The sequence below is a fragment of the Buteo buteo genome, chromosome 4 (genome assembly GCF_964188355.1).
Source record: "Buteo buteo chromosome 4, bButBut1.hap1.1, whole genome shotgun sequence".
Taxonomy (NCBI): domain Eukaryota; kingdom Metazoa; phylum Chordata; class Aves; order Accipitriformes; family Accipitridae; genus Buteo; species Buteo buteo.
Window position 1 is genome coordinate 56879446 of NC_134174.1, and position 16857 is coordinate 56896302.

Here is a 16857-nt window from a genome sequence, read left to right on the forward strand (position 1 = left end):
AAAGCAAGACAGGCAGTAAATAGTTAGCTACTTCCCTATTCACTGCTTTCCATCCATTTCTAGCACTGCTTCATCTTTGCTGTGCCAAATATCAGATTTGGAACTTGAACCTAAAAATATGTTAATAAAAAAAAAATTAATATTTTCCTTTATTTATTTATATTTATATTATTTCTAGGGCTTCTTGTGCTGTACTTTCTTTTACCACTCTCTCCCCTCCCCTCATGTTGTCTGATTTATCAGCACTGTCTGCAGCTGAAGATGTAAAGGATTACTGTGGCAGACTAATAAGTTTCCTCTGAAATCCTTCAAAAGGAGATTTAATGTGTGCAATTACGCTGCTCTCTTAAGTTAGTTTCTGTGTAAGTAATGTGCATTTGCAGCTCGAATGTGGCTCATGTTTTGGTGTAACCTTGCACATTTTCCGCAGGAGTTGCTTTTAAAACAAATCCAATATTTTCACTCAAGATTACTTTGTCCTATAGCTGTGCCATCATAGCGCTGAGGGGAGAGGGAAGTGAACAGGGACTGGGCCAGTATAATAAACGTTTCTTTGTCTCAGCAAATTTTCACTGATGGGTCTGACACTAAAAAGTGGCATGTTTTCAAAGCCTGCTGAATTTACCAGGCAGCTTGAGGGTGCTTTGCGTACAGAAACACTAATCCGTATGTCTCTGCAGCACGCTCAGGTAACTGCATATTGCTTTAATGGCTGCACAGAAGGGATGATATTAATGAAAACCACAGGGAGAGAATTCAGAGTAGATGGTACCTATCCTGATGTGATTTATGCTGGGGCAGTGGAGAACCTCACTACACAGAAATATCCGGAAGATGGTTTGTCCTGGCCATGGTGGATAATCAAGAAGGAAGAACATTACACTAGGCTCATGCAGATGTGTTCTTCCTCATCTTCTGAATCTCTTGTGACTGGCATTGGGGTTAGGCTTGGGAGAGGAGGCACAACTTTTCAATCCTCATGCTGGCAAACCTGTGCAAGGCCTAGACAGTAGCTGGCTCTGAAGAACACCAAGATCCCTCACTAAAGGTGTGAGTGGAGCAGCTTGCCTGCTTAACTTGTCATCATTCCTTCATGCTTTAATCCACAACCTGATTTATGAGATTTTATGCCCCTGAGAAGGAGAAAGGGTAACTAAAGTTAAAGCAGCGAGGAGGGATGCCAGGGCACCCTATGGAGGTGGAGAACACAGATCTGGGATGCCATTACAATGCTGACACAATGTTTCTTAACTTTTGACTTCTACCAACTCATTTTATGTTAATGGGAAGGAGGAAACTCTACAAGCAGAGGACATCACCTCAGAAAAAAAGTGAGGGATTTATTGAAGATAACGTCAACTATGTACTATCAACTACTTACTATCGACAAGGAAGTTTAAAACTTGGTTCTGTAATGGACTGTCTCACCACTTACTATGCTTGAAGTGGGAGGTAAATTACAGGAATCACAAACATCTAAACATGTCTGGTCATTGTGGGTTGACCTGTGCTATTACCAATTCTCTTTTGCTTTGAATATTATCAACAGTGTAAAAAGTAGATGACCTGTTCCAATAACTGTGCAGGGCAAATGATTGTTATCATTGTAAACCACCCAGGCTAACAAACTATGTAGAAAAGAGCCCTTCGTTCCCTTTCAGCCATTAGCTTAGGAACCGTCTGATACCTGCACGCTGTCAGCATCAGTGCATGTTCCTTTACGCTTTCTGTGAGTTCTTTGATCAGCAGGAGGCAGACGGAGTCTTGCTTAGCCCAGGGTCATTTCAGAGATTTAGTAGTTCCATGTTTGTTACATCAATACCTGCCTTACATTGGAAATTACAGGTCCCAGCATCAGCTAGCCAAGAAGATGAGAATGAAGCCTGGTACACTCTGGTCTACAGTTCCTGACATTGTCTAATGTGTCTGTACATTCTGGGACCTCCTAACTCATTCTGCTTGCTTTCCAAGCTCTTTTAGGTGGCACGTGTTTTTTTGGTGAAGATGAACATCTATCTAAGAAAAAAAAGAGAAACAAAACCTGCCCTTAAAGAACCATATTCAGTCATTAACATGAGAATTGGCTTAGTGTTTCTAGATATGTCACAGAAATTATGGAGATGAATAGATTCCATGACAGATTTTCTCTAATTCTCTGCAGCCTTGTGAACATATTTGTTGTCTTCCATGTTTGATGCACTCTGTCCCATTGGAGGTCAGGAGGGAGTATGAGCCAGCATACTAAAACTTTCAGGGCCTTTAAAGAGAATCTTCTCATGTTTCTGTTCTTAAGTGTCGACTGATGTAAGTGAGACCAGACTTTTGTCTTGAAACAAAATGTGGAAGTATTAAAGAAAAGTAGTAGACCATGAATGGAAGGAGGAAGAAAGAACATAAGTTAGGAAAGACAGATGTGTTTAATGACAAACACATTTGTCGAAAGGAATAATTTCCACTGGCCAGAAGCCCAATTAAACACATAAAATAGAAATCCAGAAAAACAGATTAACGAACCAGCCATTAGCAAAGGAGGAGGAAAAAGACAAACCCAGCTAATTCTGTACAGAGCATGACAGATGAGCTCACAGCAAATAATTGGGTGACATTCATCAAATGTGAACCAAAAGGAGGCATTAGAGGGCAAAACACTATCATAATCTCTGGGATTTACAGTGTTGGAGAGTTTGTTCATATGAAAAGGAAAAGTTCATCAAAATAAATTTAGTTGGGCCTTCCAAAATTCATTCTCTACCACAGTGCTTGCCAAAACTTTATTGAAGGCTTGATCATTTTTTGGAACTGTTATAACTGTGCATGTAAATCATGCAAAGATGAGGTCCTGGCTGGGAAAAGCTTCACACAACTCCTGCCAACAGAATTGTGGGTGGCTTCCTATTAGCTGGCTCAGAAAGACCATAGACCACAAAGATTTCTGTTTCTAAACCTTTGTCAAGGTGACCTAGTCCAGGTAGACGACTGAAAGGGAGTTTAGCTAATGCATAGTGAAACTGAACAGTGTTTGAATCCTACCTTTCTGCCTTAAAAAACAGACAAACAAACAAACCAAAAATCCAAACAAAAATCCTCTAGGTACTAGTTTGCCATGGCATAAAGCCAAAAAACAAATGTAAAATCTTTTGAGTGTGGAAGACTTGGAGTAGATCCTGTCTTGGCACGGAGGAGGGAATTTGATCACCCCTTGATATTTCTGCCACTCTATGTTCATGTGATTAACTTGAAGATTGTTGGACTGTTCCCAATGTTAATTAGTCATCACAGCATTTACAATGTATGTAAATATTCATGTCTGCATCTTAAAGATGAGTTGATGACCATGTCACAGCCCATCAGAAGAGGTGGATATTGAACCCAGGGTCCTTACCAAGTAGTCACTGGACACATTCAGTCCTATCTGGACTCTGCTACAAATAGTGATCTGGTGTTGAAATCATGAGTGGTGTAAAATGAGTTTATGTGGCAGAGCTACATCATTTGAGAATTTGGATCTTCCACTGGAGGTCAGAAATATCACCAAGAGGGGATATTTAAATATTCCCTGTCCTATATGGGTAATATGACCTAGAAGTTTGGGATCCTTTGGGCAACTCTTGTACAGCTGATAGAGAGATGCAATTCCTGCAAACATGAAGTTTTATCTTTGAGTTGGACTGAATCAACTGCATAGTCTGTGCTCTCCTGTGAAAACTTGATTTTGATGTGGTAGTATTAGATGGGAATGATACCCTTCAGAAATAACACTCACAGCCCTTTCACCATCCTCACAGCTGGAGAGCAGGACCCTAAAATGCTCCTGTGCCAGTCCACAGTGCACTTTATATGAAGTGAGAGTCAAATGACTCCTGTTCTTTCCCTGTCTCTGCCACTAGCTTGTTTTGAGACCATAGGCAAAACACTTTAGATTTTCATGTCTGTGTTTTCCCTTGACTTTAGCCATATGTTGTCTGTATAGAGTTTGTTTGCTGTGTTATGGGTCATTCTTCTGCCTTCTTGTGCAGTGTGTGGTATAATGGTGGTTGTTTTTTTTCTTTTGGGAGCACTAAATGCAGCCATGATAACATTACAAGTAATAATGGGAAACAAGCAAAAGGGGAAGTCTTAGTGTAGAAACCTGTCTTATTTCTAAACTTTCCTTTCTTTGCAGTTCTTCAAACTGTCAATAGAAAAGCCTTATCTTGAGTTGATTAGATATCAAATTTCACGACCAGTAATATTGTGTCCTTTGAATGGCAGCTTCTCTAGGGAAGAAAGCCACTATCTAGAGGTGATATCACTGCTGAGAATATAATTGATGCTATAGCAATATTCCATGTAAGCTCATTCTGTAATATCACTGTCAGATGAAAGGAAGTCTATCTAGGAGAGAATCTAGGACCTTTCTCTTAGCTTTATTGGCAACTTAAGAAGCCAGCAAATGACATTCCATATAATAGAGAAGTGCTTTGTGTATTGTTCTATCTTAAAACCTGCAAGACTGCCAAAACAGCAGAATATAGGAAATTCACCGATGTAAGCCTTGCTGCAGCCAGGCCTGAAATGTTGCCAGAAAGAACAACACCAGCAAGGGTAAGTGACTAGTGACAGGTTTAAAATCCCATATTTTATAAATTATCAGGGCTAGATCTCATCGATGCATGGCATTTATGTGTAGCCTTTACAGCTCGCTCAGTTCATAAAACCACAGATTTGGACGTCTATCAGTTCCCCTCCCCATCCTTGTTCAGAGATAGTATGACTTCAAAGAAATCAGTTTTCTAGTGACTTGGCATCTAAGAGCTTAGCCCCAGCTTTCCAAGAGCGCATTCATTGCATTTACTGTTTGCATTAAATGGTGCTAGTGTGGATCTCTGCTGTTAGTCACTGTAAAAGGTTGTTGGAAGACAACCCTGGCCCCAAGGGACTTATAGTGCAAACACACAAGGCTGAGAAGCAGCGGAGGAAAGAGGTATTATCTCCTTCTTACAGGAGAGGAACAGAAGCACACAGACTTTAAATTACTTGCCCAAGGTAGTTGAGCTGGAACCATATGATGAAACCAGATCATCTTCTTTCCCCACTCAAGACCTTAAACTTTATACCCACTTTTCCCTTTTTCCTGAGATGTTAAAATCATGCTGGATTTGAAGCATGAGAGACAAAATAGAAAGTTCAATAGCATAGCTTAAATAAATACTGCTCCAGCCCTCTCAAGCCTGGGATTTCTTTGGAGTTATACAGATGCTTTTAGGGACAGCTGTGCAGGTCATAGAAAAGATATCTGAAAGAAAGGTTGTTACACCCTCTTAGAGGTGTCAGCATAGGGTATCTTGGAAAGGTCATCACTCACTCTCTTTGGTGTTTCCACAGGTGACAGCTGGGGGAAGAGCAAATTACTATGTGTCATACAGACGAGAGCCTTTCGCGCAGATTAAATTGCCCAAATACTCTCTTCCTAAGGTGAGTGCACCATTTATGAACACAGACATGTAATATCTTGAATAGCATAGCCTGCCCAGTGGTGAAGCACCTCGGTGGGGTACCTCTCCGGGGAGCTCCATTTGTTGTGCTACTTGAATGATCTTTCTTAAATATGGATTTGGGATCTTTACCTCTCTCTGCCTTTGATTAGTGAGCATTTCAGGAAGAGCAGTTCCATTTTTCCTCTGTAAAGAGCAAGTGGGAATGAAAAGATACCTCAGAAAATAGAGCTCAAACCAACTTCTCCTTGACCAGAGTTCTATGAACACCTTTCCCCAGTCTTACTCTGTTCTCTATTAATGATTTTTCTGTAAGCCTGGCTGTGACACTGAGGGTCCTGGAGAATGGTTAGGATGCTAAGCACCACTGCAGTCTCCATACAATGAGAGAAGCACAGGGTATAGCAGCTCCACTGTCCCCATCTTACGGCGGGACATTGCCAAGAAGTCATGGAGGTGGAGTTGGCTCCCTAAAAGTTGTGTTTTGTTGACGCTTTGGACACACAGAACCACTCTGTGATGCTGCTTAGGAGGTGACTGAGATAGCCTAAGATTAACACTGACTGGCAAAGCTGGGAAGGAGGGAAGTTAGTACTTCTCATATAACTCTGCCTGGATTTACCTTCTTAGGCCTGAGCTTTCTACCAGACCAAATGGTGCAAGCCTCAGCAAGGAGGATATGTTCCTGGAATTATACTCAAATTCCATAGCGTAGTCATTGCTTGGGATTGTGTAGAACAGAAGGGACCAGCCTTTCCAGTGCCTTGGCTGGATACAAATTTCTGGGTAGCCTGATGGGCAGCTGAGACCACTGCTGCTCTTTGGAGCCTCAGGATGGCTGTTGAGGGTACTGTCATAGAGGGCTGATAATCAACAGTAATGGCCTTCCCCTTCCTTCCACAAGTGAAAATTTTGGTGGCATAATTATAAGACAGTTGGCTAGATTTGCCTTGTGGGCTGGATCTACCCTTCTGATTGCCTGTGGGGTATCTGCAGTCTAGCAGATAAGCATATTTGCTTTAACTTGTACTGGAAAACTTAATAGTTGTGAGAAATTTGCATCTCAAACTCCTAATATTGCACCTCAGCTTCTTCCCATTTGGGTTGATCACAGTCCATAATGTATTGACACCTGTATAGCACAGATATAGTTTCTTTTGTTTGTCATTCCATGGTGGTGGAATGACACGGTTTGTAGCCATGTAAAAGAGACTTGTTTATGCTGCCCTTAGTCACTAGAACATTTTTGCTGTACAGTAATAAGTATCCTGTCAGCTGTGGATTAATGAACTCTGCTGGAGTTGTACGTATGTGCGGCTGGCAATAGGGTAATGCAATATTTCCACTGCAAGTGGTCAAAACAGATTGAAGTCATTGGGTGTTTTGCTCTATTTTCACACTGCTGGAATAGGTTGGATATGTACTTAATCTTTAAGGAATTAGAGCTGTTAGGTAAGAACAAACTTCCTGATTTAGTCTTCCTTGAGGGAAATGGGAAACCTCCCACTGATTGCACTCACTGGGACAGAATTAGGCCCTCAAATGTTTTTTCTCCCCATCCTCTGCTGATAGGCTATGTTAGGTCTATTAGAAATAGCCCCATCTAATCAACCCTAACTTTTCATCTAGATACCTCACACAGAAGATTAAGTTGCCTCCTAGGAAGGATGGGGATATTGAGCTGATCTTCCCCCCGATATTATTCCCCCAAATCAGGTCACTCCATCCTTTGGGAGACTTCCAGAATTATGGTTTCTTGATGCAGAAACAGTGCAAGAAATTAATCAAGGCTCCTTGGCACCCTGGGGAAATTTTAAATAGATACAAATAGATAAATGAAGTCCCACATAATCACAGTGATTTTGCTTCTAGCTGAACCAGTGTTGTTTTTTTCAACAATGGTGGCAAGGATGAAGTGCTTCAATACTCATCATCACCCTGGAAATAATTTCCATGAACCTGCTTTAAAACAGTACTGAGAAAATACACTGTCCGGTCCCTTTGATATTAAAACTAAAGAGGGAAACCCTTGCTGGACCTTCATATCTTGGCCAGCAGCAGGAATCCAACAAAGGTTAGTGGGTGGTTTATTTGATAGCCTGTATGTAGTGGGATAATAGATCTCAGACAAGCTCTCAATAGAAAACTATGTTATTAAAGATCACTACCAGCATTAGCTCAAACTGATCCCTATACTTCAGCTTCAAATAAATGTGAACTCCCAGTTTTTTTGAAACTGGTTCTTTACCAGTTGGAAGCACAAGCCTGTTAGTTCAGCATGTTGATGGAAATTGTCACTGCTTTTAGCCTGGTGCTATACCATGCTTAGTGACTATAAGGACTCCAGGCTCCAAGGTTGTGAATCTTCCACGAGTGATAAAACTGACTTTCAAATTTATAAATAAAAAATGAAACTGGATGAAATTCCTTGAAGCTACCAAAAATGAAGAAAGCAAAAACCCTTCGCCCAGCTGGTGATCATTAAAAAAATGAAATGCAGAAAAGTCACAATGGTGGTAATTTATTGGCTTGCTCTAACAGAAAATTGTTTAACATACCTATAATTCATGCTCCATCTCCATTCTTTCATAAGTCATAGTAATTACCACATGTCCCAAAGGGCAAAGAAATAAAGAGATACTCAGTAATAGGCCTTTTGTCTTCTTTTAACAGGACATGCATATTATCAGCACCGATGAGAATCAGGTGTTTGCAGCTGTTCAAGAATGGAACCAGAACGATACGTACAACCTGTATATCTCAGACACCCGAGGGGTGTACTTCACCCTGGCCTTGGAAAATGTGAAAAGCAGTCGAGGACTGGAGGGGAATATCATCATTGACCTTTATGAGGTATGTAGTAAAGGTCACCCTACAAAGAACAGCAACTGCTTGCTAGTTCAAGCAAGTGTAAATCTCTTACTGACCTTCCAGGATCTTAATTTGTTTTGGGATCAGCCCAGAGGCATTTACTGGATTTGATGCTGAGCTGACGCATGTGGGAATAGATGCGGTACATTCTGCTATAGGTGTGACGACTGGTTGTTTTCAAGACAATGACTGGTTAGCTATGTGGCATTTCCAAAAGGGAAAACTGTTATCTTTCTCATCCTAACATGGATGTCTAGAGAAGCTCTCAAAATACTATTTTTCCCCTGCGACAGCTAGAGACACCTGCTCACAGGCAGGGAATATGGATTCCACTTTTGTGAGCACTGAGCAGTTTATGAATTATAAGCAAAAGTTTATAGGTGCCATTTGCCCAGAGATAACTGCTGGATAACTTCTACCCTGAATCATCTTCCATTCTCATTCTTCTGTCAGGCCTTTCAGCCTTGGCCAACAGCAGTCCCTTCAGAGTACTTTTTCCAGTTCCTGGTTTCTTCAGAGCGTTCTGGTTTTGGTGTGTCTAAACTCGTTGGATGGAAGATCTGCTGAGATTCAGGGATCAGTGCTTTGCCAGCAACAACCAACCAGTAATACTAATAGTAATGGTTGCAGGCTGACTTCTACTGTTACGTGGAGAAATGTTTTTGCAGTTACATGTAGAAGTTAGGATTATACATTTATTTATTTCAGCCAGAATAATGCCCATTTAACAACATCATCAATTTGTTTACAAATATCCAGGTAGGTTAAGGCAATGAGAGAAAACTCACAAATAACGCATGGGTCAGTATGAAGGGCAGGGTTTACATTTTATTTTCACCTAGTTAAATGTATTTTCCTGCCTCTGAAAAAAAGGTATATTTCTGTGTTGTGATGAACCACGTAAAATAAACATGCATCTTCTCCCATTCCTGGGCAAACTCTGTGTTTCCCAGCTGTGTATCATAGACTCTTTACTGTTAAATGCTGATAGAGATTTTCACAGGGTCATTGAAAGGGTAGTGTCACTCAGGGGGCTTTAGAGTAGAAGGATTTACATCCTGGCTGTTGCCAGGAAGGTGCAAATTTGCAGCAAGTTCCTTCTTCCTGTCTCACTTTCACAGCTGTGCAGCAGAGACCAGACTCAACACAAAATCTTCTTGGGCAGATTTTGACAGGACCATATTCTGCTGAAATGGGTTCTGCTGCCAAAAATCAAAACATTTGGAACAACTGGGTTGATTTTGACAGAATTTGGGAGTGGAAGTAAAGTGAAGAAATCAAGTTTGCAAAACATCAGTGTTTCAGCATATTCAGGATATCAATCTTTTGTGTAAAAGGAAGAAAAGACCAACACAAAAGGATCCCCCGCTGCTTCTGTTATGACCTGCTATCTCCCATGTTATGACAATCTGGGGAGGGAGTGGGGCAGACCACATCCTCAAACTCACAGGGCTCGTTAGTGATGTGGTGCATGCTGTACCTTCAAGCCCATCATCAGCCTGCCTCAAGGATATCCAAAAGTGGGCTGTTTCCTGGGGATTTGCTCTGTGAACATCGTTGTCTCTTTCTTCCAGAGAGAGAGACTGCACGAGGCCTTTCAGCTGTGCAGGCATCATCAAGATGTGCTTGTAATGCCATTAACAGTCTTCTAAGGCTGGATTGAGATGACTTTATTGCTTTTTCAGAGACCTTCCATTCCTGAGAGTGCTTAGATGGGCCTCACTTTTGGCCTGTTCTTCCGATGTATTTTTTCATCTCTCTCCATTTTTCCTAGGTAGCAGGGATCAAAGGCATATTCCTGGCTAACAGGAAGATAGATGACCAAATCAAGACTTTCATTACCTACAACAAGGGCAGAGACTGGCGTTTGCTGCAGGCACCAGACACCGATGTAAGAGGGGATCCTATAGTTTGCCAGCTGGTGAGTGGCAGACCTTTTCCAAAGCACATCTGACTCTTTCAGAGCTGCTTATTTTAGTCACTGGGTTAACAAAACTCTCCCTATGTTTTTTCTGTGTTAAGTGAATTGAGCAGATTTTTTTTTCTTTTTGAGGGAAAATTCTGTCCCTCTTTCTTGAGCTTTTTTATGGAACTTAGGTCAGAATAAGCAAGTTTCTGGGGAAAAGTGCTCTAGATCAGGTTGTTGGTAAAAACAAGTACAGACATGCTTGTAATGCAGTGTTCCTGCTTCTCTTGCTCTCAGCTACTTTTATGATCATTATTCAGAAAATGAACATATGCTGCTATTTGTAACAGTGCTAATAACAGAGGGGTCATTTTCAGAAGTATCGGAGCATCTGTGTGCAGTCGCCAAGGGTTCCTCTGGTATTTAACTTGTTGCATATTAAAGCTTCTGCCTTTTGTTTGTTTCCTGTCAACAGCCCTTTTGCTCATTGCACTTACATCTGCAACTCTCGGAGAATCCGTATACTTCAGGAAGCATTTCCAGCAAAGAGACAGCTCCTGGGCTGCTGGTGGCAACAGGTAGGAACATAAGTGCTTCTCACCACTCACCCATGCCTCACTGGGAGCCTGAGAGTATATGAGATGTTTTCTCTTGGTGTAAAAGCTTTCAGCTCTGTTTCAGCAAGTGCTGAGCTAATTCACATGAACTCCTATTAGCTAGGAGAAGGCATGTGGGCCCCGACTTCAAAAAAGGTAATGCCTGTCAGGTATTTGTTGCTCTACAATAACCCATACGCAGGTCTAAGCCCACGCCTGCAAGGGATCTTTACCAACTGGCATTACTAACTCCTCTCACTTGACATCATTACAACCACTGGTGTAGGTGTCTGCCTGTTTGCTGGAGTTACCATGAATGAGAATAGGGTGTGTAATCATGGCTATGCTCTTAGGAGGTGTCAATACATTCCACCTTTTGAGTAGCAAGCACAGAGTTGTCACAAAGCCTGTCAGGTGAAGCCTGGACCTCATAAGTGCCTGTCTTGTGCATGGCACCTACTTTCAACACTGTATTGCTCCAAGACGAGCAGCACTTCATCAACTCTGCATGGGTCATTCTTGTCGTGGGTTGTTCTGCAAAATAGTGCTTTGGCAGGTGGTGATGTTTTAATGGTGACCTGCTATAGTGCTTCATGGTGGCAATGGCTGACCCACTGTAACTAATCTGACAACCATCACAGGCCCTGTGTGCACACAGTGTGCAGCCTGATCAGGATGGACGGAGCTACCAACCACACTCAGAACTCCCACAGCTCTGTGGGAGCTGCTGGGCTAACAAAGTGCTTTCTGAATGGCTGGTGCTATTGAAAGTTGGCTTCAAGCATATAGGCTGTCCTGCCTTTTCACAGGGAGGCTCCTACATATGCTCAAATATGTCCAAATACTTGACCGTTCTTTCTAAGGCTCAGTTTATCTCCTTTGTCCTGTTCAGCCTAGCAGTGTCTTGCAAGTGTGTCATGTTAGCTTATTGCCTATATGAATTTACACTCTTTCTTCCCACCATTTCCATTCTCGCGTCCTTCTGTGTTTCCATGTGTCTGCCAGACTAGCCCAGAACCTGAGAGACGGGTTCCCTTCATGACATTTATATCTCAACACGGGAAACACCATGTGATTTCCAGTTCACTGATCCAGGCCAAATGGGGTGAGATAATCTGGTTTAAACCTCCAGATCTTCCTATGAATAGCCAAGTGGAGTCATCACTCCTGGCAGGTCACACTTGCTAGATGGATGCTTAGGAGCAAGTCCTACTCATGTTGCTGTGATTGCAGAGGCTTTTTTTCTTTAACCATTTAGGCAGCAAATAGAGGCAGCAGGACAGTGAGATTCTAGGCATTGATCTAAACTGTCAGTAAATGAGGTTCTTTTTAAGCTGCCAGTGCATGGGATGAATACTTTCCCCAGTCTAACAATTAACCTTTAAAAGGCGGAATATAATTTCTGCCTTACTGCTTTGTAGAATAAAAAGCTTAACCTGTTGGGAATATACACATCTGTTTCCACTAACCAGTTTCACAACAACGGGAATGTCTCACCGTGTTGGCAAATGTGTTCCAGGATAAGCATTGCAACTTATTCTCACAGGCATTGGCTGTTCAAACACTCTGTGTCTTACTCTTTGATTTACAGTGGTACATTTCCAGCAATGATTGGAAACTCGGACTCTTGATATGAGGACAGAGGCTGGATTCTTGCAAAGGGAAGAATTATGTTTTAGTATCTAATTATACAGCTGCCAAATCCTCTTGACTTGTTTGGGAGTTAGTTACGTTTGGTGGGGGTTGAATCCATGTAGCTGAAAGAAACTAGATGGAGAGAATGAAGAAAATAATGGAACAAGTTTGCACAGGAAAACAGACAGAAAGAATTGATAGCAACAGGATCTCACATTTTTACTCTCTTTCCTTGCCAACCTGGAAATCCCTGTTTGGAAAGTTGGTTTTCCAGTTTTGATATTTAAAATATGATGATACAAAACTTAAGTTTCTGCCTTTAAGTCAATTTCTAATTCCTGAGGACTTCCACTCATGATAAAACACTGGGCTAAACAGACCTTTGGACTGACACAGTAGATTTATCCTCGTGAACCTGGGTGTCCCTATAGACTGTCCTTCTATATGGTTGCCTGTGGCAGGTTTTCCTTGTACCTTCATCTAAAGCAGTTGGTCACTCTTACTGGTGTCAGGGAAGAAGATTAGGTAGTTGGACAGTGTGACATTTCCTACAACCTGAGCACTGATGGGAAAGCCTTTCTTGAATTGTCCTGCCTCCCTGAGCCAGGAATTTTATTTTTTTGAAACAGCGTCATCACAACAATATGGCTAGTTGGATTCCATGATGGTGACAGGAGAGAGTCAACCTGCATCTGGGTTTTAATTTCTCATTTTTCAGCATTAGATGTCAGAAATTTAATTAATATTTTCATTAGTGTGTTTTTATTATGCTCTTGTTGGTGCTACAGATGTGTAAGATTGCCAACTCTCCCTTTGCTATTTTTGAAGAAAAAATATTAGTTCTCCCTTCCTTCCATGGAAATTACACCTGCTTTAAAACCAGTCTTATTTGGAAGGTGTAAGAGTGGCTCACTGGGTAAAGAATTCATGGGCTTTGAATAAAGAAGTCATGGGTTTGACCACAATATGGTGGCTGGGGGCCATTATCACTGGGAGGCCTTCTGATGGAGTATCTGTCAGTATTACATCCTCCTCCTTCCTATGGGACAGATGTTTACACCACCAGAATCCCACCTAGCACTGATTGAAGGTACTGTTGACAAACCAGCAGAAAAAAACAATTCCTGGGTGACTGTGCTAGCTTTTCCCTGAACTAGTGGGTGCTTAGGAAGTGGGGAGATGAGAACAAATTAATTTAGAGAAGACCTGCATTGTTCAGTGAGCCTGGTGGCAATTTTAACTCTGGAAGCAGAAGCAAGATGCTGACCTCAGGGCAGTGTGGGGAATAAGCTAATAAGGTTTATTCAGAGCTTGTGCAAGTTTTTCAGAAATTGGGCATCTCTCTCTTGCAACTATTGGTAGATGCTCAGAGATTCCAGAGGGCTGGGGGTTTAGTCCAAGTTCATTATTTTCTCTGTATTAAGGTTTATCGCTGCAAGATTTGAGGTTCTCTCTGCTGTCTCAGATGAGGGACCTTGGAAAAAACCCTGTTTAAAGCTCTGACGTAGTGTCTCCAAATGGCGTTCTGCTGTGCTTTCTCTATATATAGTTGAGGTTGATGTTTGAGCTTTTCTTTGCATTGCTTTGATGTGTGGCATGTCCATTCCCTAATGCATGGCGAATGCACAGTAGTTCACCCTATAAGGCTGTCATCAGAACAGTTTCCAGCATAATGGAAATTATAAGATCAAAATTAAGAACTGTACCAAGTAACCAGTAAGTTTAAACTTGCAATTTGGGACAGCTAGGTCAATGCGAATATCAACATTGTCTAGAATGCTGTTTGGTCTGGTTTCTACCTCTCTGCTGCAAAGTCATCTGACCACCTTAATTCTCTGAACAGTTTTTGCCCCCAGGTGAAGTTCATACCTAAACAAACAAGATTTCCTTCAAGTGGAACTTATATTTCATTACATCACAGTCCTCATTAATTGCAAACCATTTGTAAACCTAGGAAGAAGCTTTGTTTATTTGACTGCAGGTTCTGAGATCAGTTATGTGTTTGAGCATTTTGACAGAATCTGGAGTAGACTTTCTAGCTCCATAATCATGGGCTTCACTGGGGCCTTGGTTTCACCTTTAAACTCAGCTGTACGAGTAACTTCCCTTTGGATGCTCTCTCTTACAAGAGACGTAGAGACAGAGGTAATTACCTTACCCTTGACAAAGACTGACACATCACAAAGATGCAACTCACCAGCCAGAGCACAAAGACTACAAGTTCAGAGAAAAATGTGTACAGAATGAAATATCTGGAGGCCGGGGACAGTGGACACTATTCTGCTGCCATTCTGATGATTTGTAGGCACCAAATTGGCATGGGGTTTCATACACAGATTTTTGAGTATGTAGGTCCTTGCCTAGAGTAATCTTGTCTTTAGTGGCTTGCAATTGTGAGCAATGCTATCTGTTGGAAAAATAAGCTGATAATACTGTTTCTCCCCAGTGCCAATTTTCAAATGGCACAACTCTTGTAAATGAATGTTGCCACCTGACCATGGTGGTGTTTTTAGATCAGAATAGAATCAAGAACAGCAAAAACCCACTGGTCAGACCAAGTAATTTTGGTTTCTTGGAAAATGGAAAAATGCAGTTCTATGTTCATCCATACAAGAATGTCTGACACTTGCTTGTGTTGCAGGTAATATTGGCTCTGAGCTTTCCTACACTGATGTTGGTGTGTTCATCTCTGCTGATGGTGGAAATTCCTGGAGACAGGTATGTTTTGCAAAGCAAAGGAGAACATGGAGCCTTTTGCTGTTATTCTTCTGAGTCTTCCCAGTGCAGTAGAGCACTCATGCAGTACCTAATTTGTTTGCAGATCTTCGAGGAGGAATACAATGTGTGGTTTCTGGACTGGGGAGGGGCACTTGTGGCCATGAAACACACGTCAGTGCCCATCCGGCACATGTGGTAAGGAAACTTGTTACTCTGAGAAGGTTTCCTGATCGGGATAAGCTGACAGTTGTGCTAATATCTCTTGCATCACCTGGTCAACATCTGCTAGTGTCTACAAAATGAGCAAATGAGATCATTCTTATCTGCCTTTTACGGTCATTTAGGTTTTGTTGATTAGTATAATGGTTATTGTACCATTTTATAACTGTAATGGCTATATCCATAATGACATGCATACATGAATTACTCTTTGCACTAGTAATGTACTGTGAGAATTCAGGTGGGGTTTCTTTCCCACAAACACATATATACTGAGTAAGAAGTCATCCTTTGTGCTTCAGGTATTTCTGAGAGGACGTGTCCCTCACTTCCACATTTTGTTTACAGAGTTTACTATTAAACTGGCGAGACAGATAAAGGGAGGGAGAGGAGAGGGCAGTAGGTGTTGATAAGGACAATAGAGATATGTTGCTAACGTTGCTGTCTCCTATAGGATTCTGCTATCAATTTCCAGAAATACCGTGGTGGCAACTGAATAGAGTTAGAGGTGGAATAGGGCAAACTGATTTCTCAGTTGAAGATACTGTTTTGCTAGAAATGGGCTATAACAGTCTAAGCACTAACAGTATTTTTCAAAATTATCCTCTACTTAGTCTTTGCCCCCCTCACTCCTGCACCAGCTAAGCATTGGAGAGAGGCATTCTGGAATTCAGAACCAACCTTTTTTACAGAAAATGTGTGTATTAGCATCACCTTCAGTCTCCGGTCTTGAGTGAAAGAGGGGCATGGCTAGTGGACTGACCTACCCAGCTTCTAATGTTGTTTAGAAATTAATTAGTTAGAAATAGCCTTCAGAGACAGGATTTGTGTTCCTGTCTGCAAGATTGAGTCGTCACTCAGCTTGATGGTGTTAAGCACATGTCTGTCTCATGCTTTTCATGCAGAACAGGAAATGTGGCCTTCAGTCAAATAGAAGAAGAAAGCAGTGGTGTTTGGCAGCAGTGATGAGGTGTTAAGGTTTCCTCTACCTGAGTCATTATTGTACAAAATCCTTCAGTTAAATTACAGTCATTCAGAAGCTGGAGACCTCAAGACAGGCTGTCTTTACCCATCACAAACTAATGTTCCAGATATGTACCTTAAGAACATTAATAACTACTTTTTCAATATGAAAACCTTTTGGACTTTCCAGACTTTTCCTGACCTGACAGATAACTCTGGGATGACTGCAACATAGATTTCTATTAAAGTTTGAATATGTTGCATTTGAGCACATTTCTTTACCACCTGAGCTAAATAAATGACTGCTTTAGTTTTGGTGTGATAGTGGATTGTTAACCACAGGATGTATTGGCTCATATTCCTAAGGATTTGTAATTTTTCTAGGATAGGGGAACCCAGTGTTGTCTAAGAGGTCTGTGCCTCTGTGTGGGGTTAAAAGCAAGTTATTATATGCAAAATGAGGGTTGTGACCTTC

General features: G+C 41.5%; 1 protein-coding gene across 1 annotated transcript in view; it reads left to right on the forward strand.

Moving 5' to 3' along the window:
* Positions 1-16857, forward strand: part of SORCS3 (sortilin related VPS10 domain containing receptor 3) — a 310251-nt gene that overhangs the window by 235208 nt on the left and 58186 nt on the right. The window contains exons 8-13 of the mRNA XM_075026339.1: positions 5365-5454; positions 8148-8327; positions 10120-10266; positions 10727-10829; positions 15124-15200; positions 15304-15395. Coding sequence (XP_074882440.1) covers positions 5365-5454; positions 8148-8327; positions 10120-10266; positions 10727-10829; positions 15124-15200; positions 15304-15395 — 689 coding nt within the window. The remainder of the gene's footprint in view (positions 1-5364; positions 5455-8147; positions 8328-10119; positions 10267-10726; positions 10830-15123; positions 15201-15303; positions 15396-16857) is intronic.